This window comes from Myotis davidii, unplaced genomic scaffold (genome assembly GCF_000327345.1).
Source record: "Myotis davidii unplaced genomic scaffold, ASM32734v1 scaffold135, whole genome shotgun sequence".
NCBI lineage: Eukaryota > Metazoa > Chordata > Mammalia > Chiroptera > Vespertilionidae > Myotis > Myotis davidii.
The window spans coordinates 3,375,898-3,393,191 of record NW_006289813.1 but is presented as its reverse complement, the minus strand read 5'-3'; the positions used below and the strand labels follow the sequence as shown (position 1 = coordinate 3,393,191).

The 17,294-nt window shown below is 35.6% G+C and overlaps 1 protein-coding gene across 1 annotated transcript in view; it reads right to left on the bottom strand.

The window, feature by feature from the left end:
• Positions 1 to 17,294, bottom strand: part of ADAMTS6 (ADAM metallopeptidase with thrombospondin type 1 motif 6) — a 225,449-nt gene that overhangs the window by 187,501 nt on the left and 20,654 nt on the right. The window contains exons 4-7 of the mRNA XM_006762487.2: positions 15,964 to 16,132; positions 12,019 to 12,218; positions 11,431 to 11,514; positions 10,554 to 10,699 (exon numbers count right to left, since the gene is read on the bottom strand). Of these exons, the coding sequence (XP_006762550.1) occupies positions 10,554 to 10,699; positions 11,431 to 11,514; positions 12,019 to 12,218; positions 15,964 to 16,132 (599 nt within the window). The remainder of the gene's footprint in view (positions 1 to 10,553; positions 10,700 to 11,430; positions 11,515 to 12,018; positions 12,219 to 15,963; positions 16,133 to 17,294) is intronic.

The following is a 17,294-nucleotide window of genomic DNA, read 5'->3' as shown; positions in this document are numbered from 1 at the left end:
CAACAATATCTATTGAATAAGTACTTGAATAATTAATATACTCCTCAGAATTACTATTTGATTTTGTATGAAGTTAAATGTTCATCTTTAACTTCTTATATAAAGAATTTGAATCGATAGTTAAAAATCATCCCACAAAGAAAACTTCAGGTCCAGATGTCTTTATTTGTGAATTCTATAAAACATTTGTGGAAGGAATAACACTGATTCTACATGAACCTTTGCAGGAAATTGGAAAGGAGGAAATATTCTTCAACTCATTCTGTGAGATCAACATTACCGTAATGCCAAAACCAGACAAAGACATTATAAGAAAACTACAGAGCACTATCCCTCAAAAAGGTAGATTGAAAAAGATATAAACAAAATTTTGGCAAATTATATCTAACAATATATTAAAAGGAAACACATCATGACCAAATCCAAGAATGCAAGGTTGGTATAACATTCTACTTCAACCAAGGCAATTCACTGTATTAGTAAACTAACAAAAGAAAAACCATATGATCATCTCAATAGATGCAGAAAAAACATTTGACAAAAGTCAACAGCCATTCCTCATACAGATTCAGCAAACTAGGAATAGAAGAGAACTTTGTCAGCCTGATAAAAAGCATCTACAAAAACTCCACAGGAAACATCTCACTTAATCTTGAAAGATGGAATGCTTTCCCACTAAGATCAAGAACAAGACAAGGATATCTGCTATCACCATCTTTATTCCACATTGTACTAGACTAGCGGTTCTCAACTTGTGGGTCGCGACCCCTTTGGCGGTCGAAGGACCCTTTCACAGGAGTCGCCTAAGACCACCCTGCATATCAGATATTTACATTACGATTCATAACAGTAGCAACATTACAGTTATGAAGTAGCAATGAAAATAATTTTATGGTTGGGTCACAACATGAGGAACTGTATTTAAAGGGCCAGAAGGTTGAGAACCACTGTACTAGGCATTCTAGCCAGTTAAATAAGGCCAAAAATAAATAAGTTCAGAATGAAAAAAAGTAAATCTATCTTTAATATCAGGAAACATGGTCATCTTTGTAGAAAATCCATTGGAATCTTTTAAAAAGCTACTAAAATTAATAAATGAACTTAGCAAGGTTGCAGGATAAAAAATCAACTATTTTTTATATACTAGTAATGAACAATTATAAAATAAAATTTCAAAAACAATACTATGTACAATAACATAAAAAATAACAAAAGGTCAGAAATCCACAAAATAGGGCTGAGTAAAATTAGAGATGTAAATAAAGAGCTACTCCTTGTTTACAGGTGGGGAGAATCTGCATTGTTAAGAGGTCAGTTCACTAGATCCAGCCCAAACTCAACAGAAGTAGATTACATAAAGTAAGGAACACCAGGAGAGAGATCATTGGGGGCCATCTTAGAAGTCTGCCTGCCACAGTGACCAATATTATTAATGTAGCCACACATTATTTTTGTTGAACACCCCTATAATTCCTCTAAAGAGACTCTAGAGACAAACTGCATGGTTTGTTTAAATCCTAGGTCTTCTAATTAATGTGTGATCTTGTCAATCATTATTTCCCCAGAACCTCAGTTTCCTCATCAAAAAAAAGGAGATAGTAACGGAACTTATCTCATAAAGTTATTATCCTATAAAATAAAAGCCTAATATGCTAAGTGTCTGGCCGTTCGTTCTACTGTTCAACCAGTCACTATGATGTACACTGACCACCAGGGGCAGACGCTCCAACAGGTAGTTTAGCTTGCTGCTGGGGTCTGATTGATGGGCACTGTCTCTCCTCGGCCCCTGTCATGCACCAGTGGGATCCCTTGGCCTGACCTGCACCCTCTCCCAATCCGGGACCCCTCAGGGGATGTCGGAGAGCCAGTTTCAGCCCAATCCCCGCAGGCCAGGCCGAGGGACCCCCACCGGTGCATGAATCCATGCACTGGGTCTCTAGTGAGGTTATAATGATCAAATATATGTAAAGCAATTACATATTTGTCATATAATAAGCAACTGCATAAACACACTCATAAAACCATTATAAATACTAAACTTATTCCTCAAAGTTAAGTGTTTATTACAACACATCCTTCTTTGATTTAACTATTTAATGATGCTGTTAGAAACAAAGCACAATTTTAAGGTGTGTACAAACATATTTACTAAATCGCATGTATTTACTCAACCTTAGGCACTAAAGTATTTTCTTATTCCCATTTGTAATTAAAGTTTAACAAGCAAACATAGGTAATGCCTGGGATGATCATAATTCTGTTTTACCTGGTTCTAGTTTGTACCTGTTGTATAGATATCATGTAAATGGTACTCTCTTTTACTCTTAAAAGCATCCTAGATAAGACAAGAAATTATGGTGCCCAAGTCTGTCATGATCATAGATTGGAATGGAAACATCTAGATAAATACATCTAGATGGAACCAGTGACCAAGCGAAAACAAAAAAGAAGAGATCAACCGAAGGACTTGTATGCATGCATATAAGCATAGCCAATGGACATAAGACACTGGGGGGTAAGGGAGGCCAGGGGGTTGTCAAGGGCGGGGGGAAAAAAAGGAGACATATGTAATACTCTTTGTAATACTTTAAGCAATAAAACAATTATAAAAAAAAGGGGGGGTGAGGGTAATGGTTAAGAATGACAGAGCCAGAGTGGTAAGAGAATAATAAATTCTTCACAATATCCAAATACCAAAATGAATTCATCCACAATCTGAATTCAAGATTCCGCTGTGGCCTGTAAACCTAGCATAGTCTTAAAAACTTAGTAATAGCTCATAAAAATTTTAACTGGCATTTCCTTAACGATTAAAAAAACAACCATAAATGCATACCAAATAAATGTCAATGTACCATATTTAATTTTCTTTTCCTTTGTTTTAATATGTAATCATGAAGCCAATATATAATTCTGATATTTAAAAGAAATAAGAAAACTTGTTTAAATCTATACATTACAGGCCAAGTTTTAAAAAGAAACCATTTTTTATAGCTATTTTTAATCTCCCAGCTAAAAACATTAGTTCACTTTGGGAAGTATAATCCCTTTAAATTCCAGCAGCATCAAAGCAAATAGTCATGATCTCTTAAGAGGATAAATATGCTAATTTTAATTAAATGACTAAATTATGTAAGTTGGTATGCAATTTTTGCTTCTGTATTTTGAGATCTAGTTATAGGTCCTATGTATTTTATTAATGAAAGACTGAAAGGGCAATATAATTATGGCAGAGTATCCTATTAACATAAGAATTTCTTAAAGATTTGTATCTTGAATTTTCAAGAACTTAGGCTAATAACAGGAATGAGGTTCTGGTATATGCTACAACCTGAATGAACCTTGAAAACACTATGCAAAGAAGCCAGTCACAAAAGTCTGCGTATTACATAATTCCATTCATATGAAAAGTCTAGATTAGGCAAACCTATAGAGACAAAAAGTAAATTAGTGATTGGCTAAAACTGGAGCTAGGGTGGGGTAGAGGAAGGGAATGGGGATGACTTCCTTTGGGAATGATGAAAATGTTCTAAAATTAATTATGTTGATGGGTGCACAACTCTGTGAATACACTAACTTCCATTGAATAGTGTACTTTAATTTGAGTAATTTGTATGGCCTGTGAGTTTTATCTCAATAAAGCTATTACAAAAAAAGAATTTAGGTTATAATTCCTATCTGAAATATATACTATTATATATTACTATCATAAAAATAGAAAACATTATTCCAATGCTAGATAGTAGACAAAGCCAGGAAATGTATGCATTACTGTGTTCATGTTAATTGCTCAACACTAGTGCAAGTACACTTTATGCTATTAAATTCCTAGTGATTTTCAGACTACAATGGATTTCTTTAATATGTTTGCACAAAAATAAATTTTAAAATTGGCTTAACTTTAAATTTGTGGAGGATATTTCCTGAATTCATGAGGAAATATAAACAGTTTTAAAATAATCTGTCAAATAGCAAATTTTTATTCCTAAATAGCTATTAATTTAATTTCTCAATACTAAGGATAATCTGAGTTTTGTATCAAGTGTAACATTTTAAGTGTATACATACAGTCCTATTTTATCTTCTTAAATTCTGTTTCCAAAGTTTCAAGTACAAAAATATTAATCATTTCTTGACCTAGTTATACAGTGTCACATTCCATTATTTTTAAAAGTTATTATCAAGATGATTTAGGTAAACACTAATAATCATGAAATATTTAAATAAATCTAGTCTATATAAGCAATCAGTATGTTACTGCTACTGATATTTCAACTAAAAAATCATAAAAATAAAAGACTGGTTTCATTATTCCATCATTAGTGTTTATTTCATATGGCCATATTTCCATAGATGTATACATTATGGCACTAACTCTGGTATTCAGAGCTACAATGTCAGTTCGTTGATATACCATAGAGAAGTATTCATACATCACTTTAGAAAGTGACATGAAACTGCTCTTTGGTATGGCAAAGTGTTAAGATTCAGTAAAGCTAGCAGAGTGACATCAGCAAGATGATGAAATAGAAGATACCAACCTTCATTCCCCCACAAAAACAATTAGGCTGCAATCGACAAATGAAAAGAACCCTGGGAGGAGGGCTCTAGAGTGCAAGTAAGCACCTACCTACAGCAACATAATGGAGCAAAAATGGAGAGTAACTACACAGAAGGGATCACTGGGGAGGTCGGCTTAGTGGAGATAGCTGACGACAACTAGGAACAAAGAAAAAGGGTGGGAACCAAGAAACCAGAAACACGAATCAGAAAGGATATATGCACCCCTATGTTCATAGCAGCACAATGTCCATAGCTAAGATCTGGAAACAGCCTAAGTGCCCATCAGTAGATGAATGGATTAGAAAACTGTGGTACATCTACACGATGGAATACTATGCTGCATAGCCAATGGACATAAGACACTGGAGGATAGGGGAGGCTAGGGGACTGTCTAGGGCGGGGGGAAAAATGGACACATATGTAATACCTTTTGTAATAAAAAAATTTAAAAAAAAGGGTGGGAACCACAAAACAGAGACCATTGTGGTCCTCAGTGGCCTGCTCTGCAGAGGACCCCGGCATCCTGAGCCCCTGAGGGCCTCAACAGCCCTCACGACAGCTGCAGGTTCCACAGGAGGGGACCCCATAGGGTTCCCCAGCTTCCACAGCACGGGTCCCAGCAGCCTGCTCCACAGAGGACACTGGCTGCTTTCCCATCCTGGTAGCCCATAGCCATCACTGCCCCACAACTGGGAAAGAAGCTGCTGTGGTGGTGCCCTGGGGCGAGGGCTGCCAGCACCTTCCAAACTTGAGCACACCTGACTCCAGAGCCACAGTAGCTCCGCTGACTCCTGCACTCCAAACCTCAGCTCCAAGGCCGTTCTGCATTCACCCATGCTCCAGACGCCAGCCTCGTGGCTGCTCCACACATGCCCACACCTCACAAACCAGAGCCAACACCATTGCCCGCATCGTGGGCCCAAATGCTGCCACTGCTCCGTGCATGCCCATGCATCAGACTCTGTCTTCATAGCCACTTGGTACCTACCGCATTTCACACGCCATCATCACTGCAGGGCAACCTGTACACCAGCTCCTAGAGCTGCTGTCACACTGCAGGTACTGGCACTGTGTCCCCAGCTCCACCACTCCTCCACGGGTGTCTGCAAGCTGGACCGGGCACCAAGAGGCATCTCCTCCCCAGCTGCGTATCACATACCCCACTGGGAGGAAAAGAGACCAGGTGGTCCAACCAACCTTCACTGCTGCTGCAGACAACTGCAGCCAGGGCCATTGAGAACCACTGAAATCTCCCAACATTAACTTCAGCTGATGGAGATGCACGGAGACTGCCCTGCTGGCAGTTTTGAGTTTCCTCAAAAATTTAAAAGTAGAACTGCCATGTGATTTAGCAATCCTACTTACAGGTAACATATCCAGAGGAAGTTAAATCAATAAATTAGTACCTGGAAGAGATGTCTGCACTTCAGAGTTCATTGCAGCACTATTCACTACAGCCAAGATATGAAAACAACCTAAGTGTCCATCAACAGATGACGGATAAAGAACATGTGGTGTACTTAGGACCCAGCAATTCTACTTCTGGGTATAATTCCAAAAAACCCAAAACACTAATTCAAAAGAACTCCTAATTGGTAGTCACAAAATAGTTATGTGATATAAAGTATAGCATAGGAAATATCGTCAATAATATTGTAATAACTATGTATTGTGCCAGGTGGGTACTGGAAATATCAAGGGGAAGACTTTGTAAAATATATCATTGTCTAACCACTATGCTGTACACCTGAAACTAATACAAAATAATTCTGAATAGAAACTGCAATTGAAAAATAAAATTTAAATAAAATTACAATTGTGGCCCTAGTTGATTTGGCTCCATGGATAGAGTGTCGTCCTGCAGACCAAAGGACCGGGTTCGATTTCGGTCAAGGGTACGTACCTTGGTTGCAGGCTCCTCCCTGGCCCAGGCCCTGTGTAGAAGGCAACCAATTGATGTGTTTCTCTCACATTGATGTTCCTCTCTGTCTTTCCCTCTCTCTTCCACTCTCCCTAAAAATCAATGGAAAAATATCCTCAAGTGAGGATTAACAAAAACAAAACAAAAATAAACAAAAACTGCATTTGTGGTAGACAACCTCTGGGAAAAAAAAGAAATGTGTAATATACAATATATACAGAATAAAATATTATCCAGTAATAACAAGAAGAAAGTCTTATCATTTGCAACAACAGGGATGAACCAGAAGGGCATTATGCTAAATGAAATACACCAAAGAGAGTAAGTCAAATACTCTCTGATCTTACTTATATGTGGAATCTTAAAAAGAAAAACAAGAGCAAAACAAACAAAACAAAACAAAAAAACCTCATAGAAACTGAGAATAGAATGATAGTTGCCCAAGGTTGTGGGTGGGGGAAATGTTAGTCAAAGGATACACACTTTTAGTTACAAGATGAATAAATTCTGAAGATCTAATACACAGTATGACTATAGTGACTATAGTTAATAATTCTGTATGTATACCTGAACTTTGCTAAATTAGTAGATGTTAAACAGTTTCACCCCCCAAAAAAAATAAGAAACAAGGTAACTATGAGGTGATAGTGTGTTAATTAACTTGATTATGGTAATCAGCACAAAATGTATATGTATATCAATTCATCATGTTGCATACTTTAAATATACACAATTGTATTTGTCAATTATACCTCAATTATTTTTTAAAAGATTAGATAAAGTTAGCTGATGTAGCCCTAACTGGTTTTGTTCAGTGGATAGAGCGTCGGCCTGCAGACTGAAAGGTCCCAGGTTCGATTCCGGTCAAGGGCATGTACCTTGGTTGCGGGTACAGTCTCAGTGGGGAGTGTGCAGGAGGCAGCTGATCGATGTTTCTCTCTCATCGATGTTTCTAACTCTCTATCCCTCTCCCTTCCTCTCTGTAAAAAAATCAATAAAATATATTTTTTAAAAAGTTAGCTGATGTATAACACTTATTTTATATATATATATATATACTTATGTATAAAAATAAATGTATATAAAAATTTAAATATATATAAAGTTTTAATATGCTCTTTGGTGTTAATTCAATATTTTTGATACCATGTAAAATAACAATTTTTTTTTTACTTTAGTTTCTTTCTGTCTAGTCACAGTGATCTGATAACTTTGTAGCACACAGTTTATTTTACATTTATATCAGTAAAATAAAACAATGAAATTTTATTTGCTAAGAGGAGATAACATCTTGAGCTTTTCTACTCTTTTCCAAAAGTAACTAGTATTATTACCTAAGTAACTATAGTTCCAAATGGTTTTCTGCTTAAAACATTTAAATCCCTAGGACAAAATTAGGCCTAGTGGAGATAAACATATCCATTAATTTTTCTTTGGAATTCTCGATAGATACATTATACATTCTCCCTAGTGAGCCGCCATTTCAAGCAAACATAAATCACTATCATACCTCTAAATGGTGGAGTCCTAGCCCTGAATATGTTAATAAGTGAGTTACATAAAACAGTTTTCAACATTACTATAAAATTGTCTATGGAAATCTCATAATTGCTTTTACTAAAAGTAGTAGTATGATTTAAACATATTCAATTTCATAAATCAAACATTTATAAGGGAGAGTCAAGCACTGGTAAAACCTCCAAACAACAACAACAACAAAAACCTAAATATTCGAGATGACAGCCATCTCCTTTGGCTACGTCACTCTGTGGTCCTAATAATTCAAAATTACTTGTAGACTTTTAAATAAAGTAAAAGTTAGTTTGAGACTTCAATAACAATTCAAATCCATTCCATACTGCCCAAAGGGACATATTTCTAACCTCCACTACATAACCAATATAAAATGACATGAGATATCAACCCGTTAAAATACTGTCCTATTAAATCCTGAGATCATTTCTAGTGCTGGTCTGACCATTTCGAGACAAGTTTACAAAGAAAATGTTATGTTCAAATCTTAGGCATCAAAAAAAGCACTAAAAGTTCTTATTGAAGCAAAGGTCTCTGCAGAGGATCAAAACATATCTGGGCCAATTCAGAGTAACAAGTCAGACAGCCAATGGAGCCAGTGCAAAGACAGCGTGGCTAACTGCCCAGGTGCACTTCACCTCAAATACTTACAAACGTGCACTGCTGCTGTAACTCCTGTCACCTGATGCAAACGTTACACATCCAATGCAGATACAATAATAAAAATGTGAGCATCAAGAGCCACCAGGCATTGTCTTAGTGATGAGGTAGGGCTTTATAAATATAAATACAGGAGCCAATGTAAATATCTGTAATCATTTTCCTAACCATATTAATAGACATTTTCTTCTAGTAATTTCATTGACATTAATGATATCTGTATATATTTTTACACAAAGCTTTCTATAGTTGCACAATTTCTAAAATATTTTACCTCCGCCCTGACCGGTTTGGCTCAGTGGATAGAGCATCGGCCTACGGACTGAAAGGTCCCGGGTTCGATTCCTGCCAAGGGCATGTACCTTGCTTGCGGGCACATCCCCAGTAGGAGGTGTGCAAGAGGCAGCTGATCGATGTTTCTCTCTCATCGATGTTTCTAACTCTCTATCTCTCTCTCTTCCTCTCTATAAAAAAATCAATAAAATATATTTTTAAAAAATAAAATAAATAAATAAAATAAAATATTTTAACTTCTCAAACATATGTGGGAATCATTCCAGATCACAAGATGCCGAGGAATTGCAGGATTTATCAAACTGATGTATCAACACATATGAATATAAAACTGTGCCATTTAGTTTTTATTCAACAAGCATGTCATAAACAAATTATTCTGGTTTATGATGTCAGGTAGATGAAGGCAATTAAAGTAAGTCTAACTGTTAAAAAAAAATAAACTCAGAAACTTTACAACTCTAAGAGAAATTTTTTTTTAAGCTAAATTCACTCAAGATTCTGGGTCTAAAGATTCTAATCCCATATCCTTTCTACTGCCTCCATAGTCTTTGATGTAGAGTCATGAGCACACCAGATGAAGTATATGTTAAATACCGCCTTGCAAATTAAAAGAAACAATCAAAATAACAAGGGCTATTGCATTTAACCAAGATAGAACAATGCTTCCACTTTGTTTATTGTTCTTTGTTATTATTTATTGTTTTCAATATTAAATGCTGATTAGAGATCAAAAGACAAACTTATCTTAAAATGATTTAAGCATACTTCTAGTAAATCATAACTCAAGTATAAAAATCCAAGACAGCATAATATAATCAAAATAGACAGAAACACCAGGGTTTGAGTCCTGTTTTTTCACTTATTAGCTGAATGATCTTGAGCAACTTCAGTATTTTGAACCAGTTTCCCCATTTCTTACATGGAGAAAATAATAACAATATCTACTTCATAGAGTTGTTGGAAAGTAAGGAATAAAATGGATCTGAAAACAGTTTTGTAAAACTGGTTAAGAAATAGATGCAATCATTGGTTACCATCAAATAATGTTTGCCTGAGAGACAAGCTATTCAACATATAGTATAATAAAGCTTCATATATATATATATATAAAGCATATCTTAATTTAAATAGTTTTAATTAAATAAACATTCATCTAAGTAAACGGTGTAACTACCGATGTCCACTCTTTTAACACCTGGAATTAAGAATAATTAATATATTTTCTAACCAAGAGTGATGACATTTTTAGTTTTAAAATATATTTTTTCTCATGCTTTTAAAAATCTTGCATTTAGTATGTTCAATTCACAAAGCAAATATGTGCTTCCAATTAAACCCTATGAACAGACCTTAGTAGAAGGTAAAATATTTATTAAATCTCTACCTCAACTAAATCTTCCTTTTTCTTATTTGATGCAAACACAATAACAGTGTAATATATTCTTTCTCAGTGGTGAATAATAAATTACCATTTTACTTTCTCTATATTCATTGCCTAAATAAGGCTTTAGATAGAACCAAATATAGTTACAAAATCAAACACAACAATCAAAGGTAAAATACTTGCAACAAACCATACCTAGTCATAAGAACCGCATTATCGTGGTGGGCAATCCCATTTTCTGGAATGATGTTTCCATCAGTTTGGTGGGAGAGAATGGATTTCTGCCATTTACAGAAGCTATTGAGGGACTTGTCTGCATGGTGGTTTATCTCCAAGTTTGGCTGCAATACAACATGCATACCAGAAATGTTCCAAACAAATTACTAAGGTCAGTTGTTAAAACTTTTGAAGACTAAAGTGGGGCTATAATTAGAAGCAGTGGTTTCTAGGAATACTCTCTTGCCAATTTTTATCTCTGTAATATCTGACCTAGAGCTAATTTAGTGTACTATTAAACAAACATTCTTTCTAGTTCTAGCTTTAAGATAATGTGAATATGTGTGATTATCAGCATATAAAATCAACCAAAACCACTATTAGAAGATCTGATGTGCAAATGTTTATTTTTATACTGAAACACACAGCTAATATACAAATATAGCTCTAACATGACATAAGAGGTATATTCTTGGAAACTTTAAGTATGCTAAATGTGCCCTAGCCGGTTTGGCTCAGTAGATAGAGCGTCGGCCTGGGGACCGAAAGGTCCCAGGTTCGATTCCGGTCAAGGGCACATGCCCGGGTTGAGGGCTCAATCCCCAGTGGGGGACGTGCAGGAGGCAGCCGATCCATCATTCTCTCTCATCGTGGATGTTTCTATCTCTCTCTCCCTCTTCCTTCCTATCTGAAATCATTAAAAATATATTTTTTTAAAAATTTGCTAAATGCTCAGTGCTAAAAATAACACTTAACTAGAACTTCCTAAGAGGAGCAATAATACAATATATTATTTTATAATACATAATTCTATAGCCTGTCAGGATTTTAGATTTATAAACTAACTCATTCTTACCTGATCATCCGTGAGAACAATTAGGCGGACCACTATAATATTCACAACGTTTCCTATGCTGGAATCACGGTAAAGTTTGGCAACCTGACCTCCAGAAAATAAGAAAAGACACAAAGTCAGACAAAAATCATAGGGTGATTAATATTTTTATAGAGTGGCAAAATAATGTTTCATGAATTTAGCTACTATGTATAAAAAAAGTTTTCTTTCATCCCATGTCGCTTAGAGCAATACCCTCCAGATGCCTCGGTAAAAGGTCCAGGTCTACCTCAAGAAATATTTTCTCCTAAACATGAATGACAACACAGTGATTAAGAGGATGAGCTGATGTGTCAAGTTAAAGAAAACCTCTTAAGCAAGATTTAATATGACCTAACTAACTAAAAAGTCCTATTATCTGAAAATAATAAGATCACCTTTAAATGCATTTTCTATGGGACTGAAACATTAGTAGATCACGTCTTTTTCATTTTAGAGGAATAAATTCTTAAAATCATTATTTCCCAATAAAAATCTATGACCTTAGTTAAAAAAAAAACCATAACAAAACTATTAAATTAAAATATTATGTAGAGGGATCAAACTTACAATATTCATTACACTCAAAATGTAATGTTCAATGTCTTTGCGGCCATGATAGGACACCATCATTTTGTCTGCCACGACTAATGTCTCCACAAAGCGCTCAATGCTTGTCGATCTCTTCTGTCTGTGTGTGTCATTAATTGGTGGTGCAGAAGGAAAAGGAGATGTGTCATTCAGCCACCAAGGGTTGCCACCTATGAGGTCTACAACAGAAACAATTAACTAGTTCAGATAGGCTCATTAATTACATTTATTTATTTATAGGTCTTTCCTTTAGACATGCTTCTCATAAATTCTCTAACGTATTAAGATTTTTCAAAGTGAGGGGAGGGGATAAGGAAATTCAGTAGTGAGAAAATTAAACTCTTTAAAGTTTTCAAAATAATTATATAAAAAAATCAAACATTCAATTGCTTATGAAAACAAAATAAATCTAATGAATTACTTAATAAAAATATTTTATTAATATTCAACTGTTTGTAAGAACAAAATAAACCAAATGAACTACTTAATAAAAAGAATTTTCAAATAATCATTTCACATTATTCCAGTAAGTGATTACATCATAATACTTTTAAATTTAGAATAGGTATTTTAAAAAATCACTTAACGTTGTTTAAGAAGCAACTAGAGCACTAATTTTCTAAACAGCCTAAGACAGTTCTGATGAAGAACATTAATGTTGCAAAAGTCTATTCCTAAGACAAGCATTTATTTTTAAAGTAAGATGCTCTTATTAAACTATCTTAATTAGAGCAATTCTAGTACACTAGCTATCTCAATTCTAAAAAGCTGTGAATAAATTTTTCACTTAATTTTGCAGTCTACAACTATTTATACTGACAGAGTACCCAGAGTATTTCTTTTCCAAAACCTAGAGGTAGAGGGCATTAGAATGATTCCAGCATGACTCACTTTAAACTACATCTCAATGTGGACTGTGGTTGACCCACGGTTTTCTAGACATTTGGTTCTTCAGCGCACAGGAAATCTGTTAGTGCTATGGCATTTGTAAATACTTGCCTCATTTATATTCATTTTCACTTAATAAACTTGAGCAGGTACAGGTCCTCTGCATATCTCACTTATATTTCCTTATATACAGAAAATCTTTCGACCCTCCACTTATTGAAAAATTTAGTAAGAAAAAATTAGATTAATTTATATACTTGACAGAAAGTGGTACTTTCTCTATCTTTCTAACTTCTTTAACCTTTCCTTTTAAAGATGACTTTGGGAGAAGTTATAAATTTTAAGAAGTAAGATGAATATGACCATGAGAAGAATTAGTCAAATATTTTTGAAACTCAGTAAGTTAGTGTCTTGAACTAAGCTGTTGAAATAGTATCACAATTAAGATCAGTAGTTCTTAACCAGACATTTCCCAAACTTAGTGAATACAAAACACTTTTTTCCCAATAACATCTAATGACATTCTCACAGAACTTAGGGGACTGCTACCATATTCCTATTATTGGGAAGCCAGTGAAGTGTTTGAAGGTGTGTAGTACAGCCAGATCTCTAGGTGACAGAAAGACAAAGTTGGAGACAGAAAGACCAGTTAGAAGCAATTACAGTGTACTAGGCAAGAGACAATGAGGGTATGAACTAAATCAACTGGTGCTAGGGGTGGTAGAAATGGCTATTGAATGGAACAGATTAAAAGCAAGGACCATTTATGAAATAGTCTCAGTAATGCAGGGGGAGAGATTGTAGAAGAAAATCTTCCCCAAAAAGGGCAGAATTTCATGATGGCAATTTGACTCATGCCTAAACCATCTAAAATAATAAAAGCATAATATGCTAATTGGACCAGACGTCCTTCTGGACGAAGCCGGGACTGTGAGGGAAGCCCGGGTCCTGGGTGCCAGAGGGAAGCCGGAGCAGGCAGCCAGGGAAGGAAGGCCTATTCTTGCACAAATTTCATGCATCGGGCCTCTAGTTAAAAAAATAATGATCTGCCTGAGTAAGACCACTTAATGAGATAGGCACTTCAAAAGGGGATGATTTGCACTGGCCAGTTTGGCTCAGTGAATAGAGATCAGCCTGCAGGCTCAATGATCCTGAGTTCGATTCCAGTCAAGGGCACTTACCTCGGTTGCAGGCTTGAACCCTGGCCATGGTCAGGGCATGTGCAAGAGGCAACGAATCAATGTGTCTCTCACATTGATGTTTCTCTCTCTGTCTCTCCCCCTCCCTTCCACTCTCTCTAAAAATCAATGGAAAAATATCCTTGGTTTAGGATTAACAACAAAAGAGGATAATTTGACTATTAAAAAATTATAATAAACAACTAAATATTTTAATCCTCATTTTTTACAAAATTATAGATAGTTGTACTTATAGCCTAACTTTCTTAAACATAAGATAAAATAAACTACTTCCATAATGTTTAGATTCCTTACTCAATACAAAGACCAATTAAACATTTTTTTTATTATTTACTATGAAATTTTATTTCATGCCCTAAGTGGATTCACTTGAAGTGGCCTTTTTCTAGTACTAATTATTCTGACTAACAAAGGACCTCCCATAATTAAAAGCCTCAGAGATTACTCAAGAAGAGAGAATGCAGAAGAAGAATAGTCAGTTGAGGAAAGAACTTTAAAGAACACTTATACTTGAAGCAGAAAATAAGGAGCCCATGAAGGACACAAAAGAAACAAAAGGGTGATGCATTCACTAATTGCAAGGCAATCCACTCCGTTTTTTACAAATCTACGTATTGAACCCACCCCATTTTTCATTAAAAGTACTTGTTGGAGAATTCTCTTAAGCTGAAATCTGCCTTTGAAATACAATGCCCCTAGTTTCAGCTACTATAACTACACAAAAGAACAAATCTAGTCATATGTGTGTGTGTGTGTGTGTGTGTGTGTGTGTTTTCTTTTAATGCTAGAAACAGTTACCCCAATAATGATAGCTACAATTTAACTGAGTAACTAATGTGTGATAAAAGGAGTACTCAGAGAGAGAGGTTGGGTAATTTGTCCAAAGCTACACCAAAGCCCGTGTTCTTTCTACTATGCTATGCCATGTCCTCTATTTCTCTAAGTTTTCTAATCTTTAGACTGAACAGCCTCCTAATTCCCTAGCTCTAGTCTTGCTCTTCTTTAATTCAGTCTCTAGATGGCTGCCAGAGTAATCTTTATGAAATCCAGATCTGACCATGTGATTCCTACTGCATAAAACCTTTCAATGGTTTTCCAGCACACTTAGGATAAACAAACTCCTTAACGTGGTTTATAAGGCCTTTGTGATTTGATTTGGCCTCTTCTAATTTCTCCAGTTTCATCACTCACTACCACACCCCCAACTACTAAGAATCTCACCCCTATTTCTCCAACCCACATTCTAATATCCAGTTATATGAACTGTCAATTCCTGGAACGTGACATTCTCTCTTCAGATTCAGAACCTTTGTAAATGCTGTTTCCTCTATATGGAACGCTACCAACTGCTCCCTCTACCTTTGCCAGCTACCCTGTCTTACCCCTTGGGCCTCAGTTTAGAAGTCACTTCTTCCATGAAGCCTTCTTTGGCCACTGAAGTTTAGGTGTGTTGCTCCTTCTATATATGTTTACATCCTCGAATACCACCTTAAAACTCTTCAAGTCTTAGTCAAGTGTCTAGATTCCTGTCGCCAGCATAAAAATATCAAGCTAAGCAAACAGCATCGAGTGCTATGAAACACCTGTGCATGAGAACTATAACTACTACCTGGATGAAATAAGGTAGGCTTCTTTCCCCTTCAAAAGTAACAGAATTTTACACAGATTTCTATTTCAAAGAGATTCCAAGATGGACTTAACACTACTGATAGGTGACATTTTTAAAGAGGACTCTGGACGTTATCATTTTAATTACTCAAATTATTATTTGCTTATTATTATTAATCTTGCCAGAAGAAACAGAATGGCAACACAATACAGTATGTCGCTCACTCACCAGAAACCCCGCAATGGGAGTGATCATACATATGCCGCTGCTGAAGGGTAGACTTTTTGTAAATTACATGGGGATGGCCATTTTCATAACTAAACTGTTTGGAATCCTCTGTGGTATTCTTTAATGGTTCAATAAAATACTCTTCATCTTCTGTTGCAATGACACCATGCTAACAGAAAAAGAAACAAAGAATTTGCCAAGAAGAAGCATTTGAATATCATCAGTGCCAAAAGTTAAAAATAAACGGATACCTCTCCAAAAAGGTTAAAACACATGTTAATAGAAATTAAGTAAATTGTCCATACTCAGCAAAACATTATATAAATTTTCCTTTCCTTTAAAAAGGATGTTTAAGTACCTCTACATGTTATGCCCTGTACAAAGCATGACACATAGATTATTTCGTCCAATCCTCCTAACAACTCTATGAGGTCGCAGAGATCTCTATGTGCTCACGAAGACTTACTTTCTTTCCAAATTTTGCACACTTAACTACGTCCTCTGTGTTTAGGTATAACTTTGTAAATCAGCTTGGCCAATAGAAAATGGGCAGCGTTGTACATGACTTTCAGGCCAAGCTTCTGAAAACCTCCCCAGCAGAATTCCCCACTCTCTGTCCAGAAAAATAAAAAAATAAAAAGTCCTAGGGAAGGTGGAAATCAAAAGAGAAAGAACCTGGGTCCCTGAAGGACCTCATGGAAAGCTGTTGAACATAGACGCTGATACAAGGGAGAAATAAACTTTTATTGTGATAACTGACATTTTAAGGTTTATGTTTCACTAATTAGTATGTCCTTAATTAATATACCTACCACATATCACTGTTTTGCCAATGAAGTAACAGGCTCAAAGGTTAAGAACTTGCTCAATATTATACAGAGGCAAGTGAAGGAGCTGGAAGACACACAAAACTCTGCTCTTATTCACAATATTAATTGCCTTACCCTTAGTTATTGAGCCAAGTCCTACTCAGCTCAGTCACTTCTCTTTAAAACTTTCTCTAGCTCAACTGGAGTAGCTTCCCCTACTCCCCGAGTTCCAACAGAGCTTATTATTTATTTTTAATTTATTTAGTTTTAATTAATTCCACACTGCTTTGCTACATCTCAACTCCTGGAGCTGTGTTTCAATGTTATCTTCCCAAGTATACTAGATGCTTTCTTAAGGCAAAGGGTTCTATCTCCTACTTCTCTGTATCAGTTACAGCCACAGAAAGTGTCCCACATGTATTACACTAAATAAAAAATTGCTAATTAAAAGAAATGAGATAGTAAAAGTTATCTGTATCAGAAATAAGACGTTCCATCCCTGTCTACCTTATTTTCCTAAGT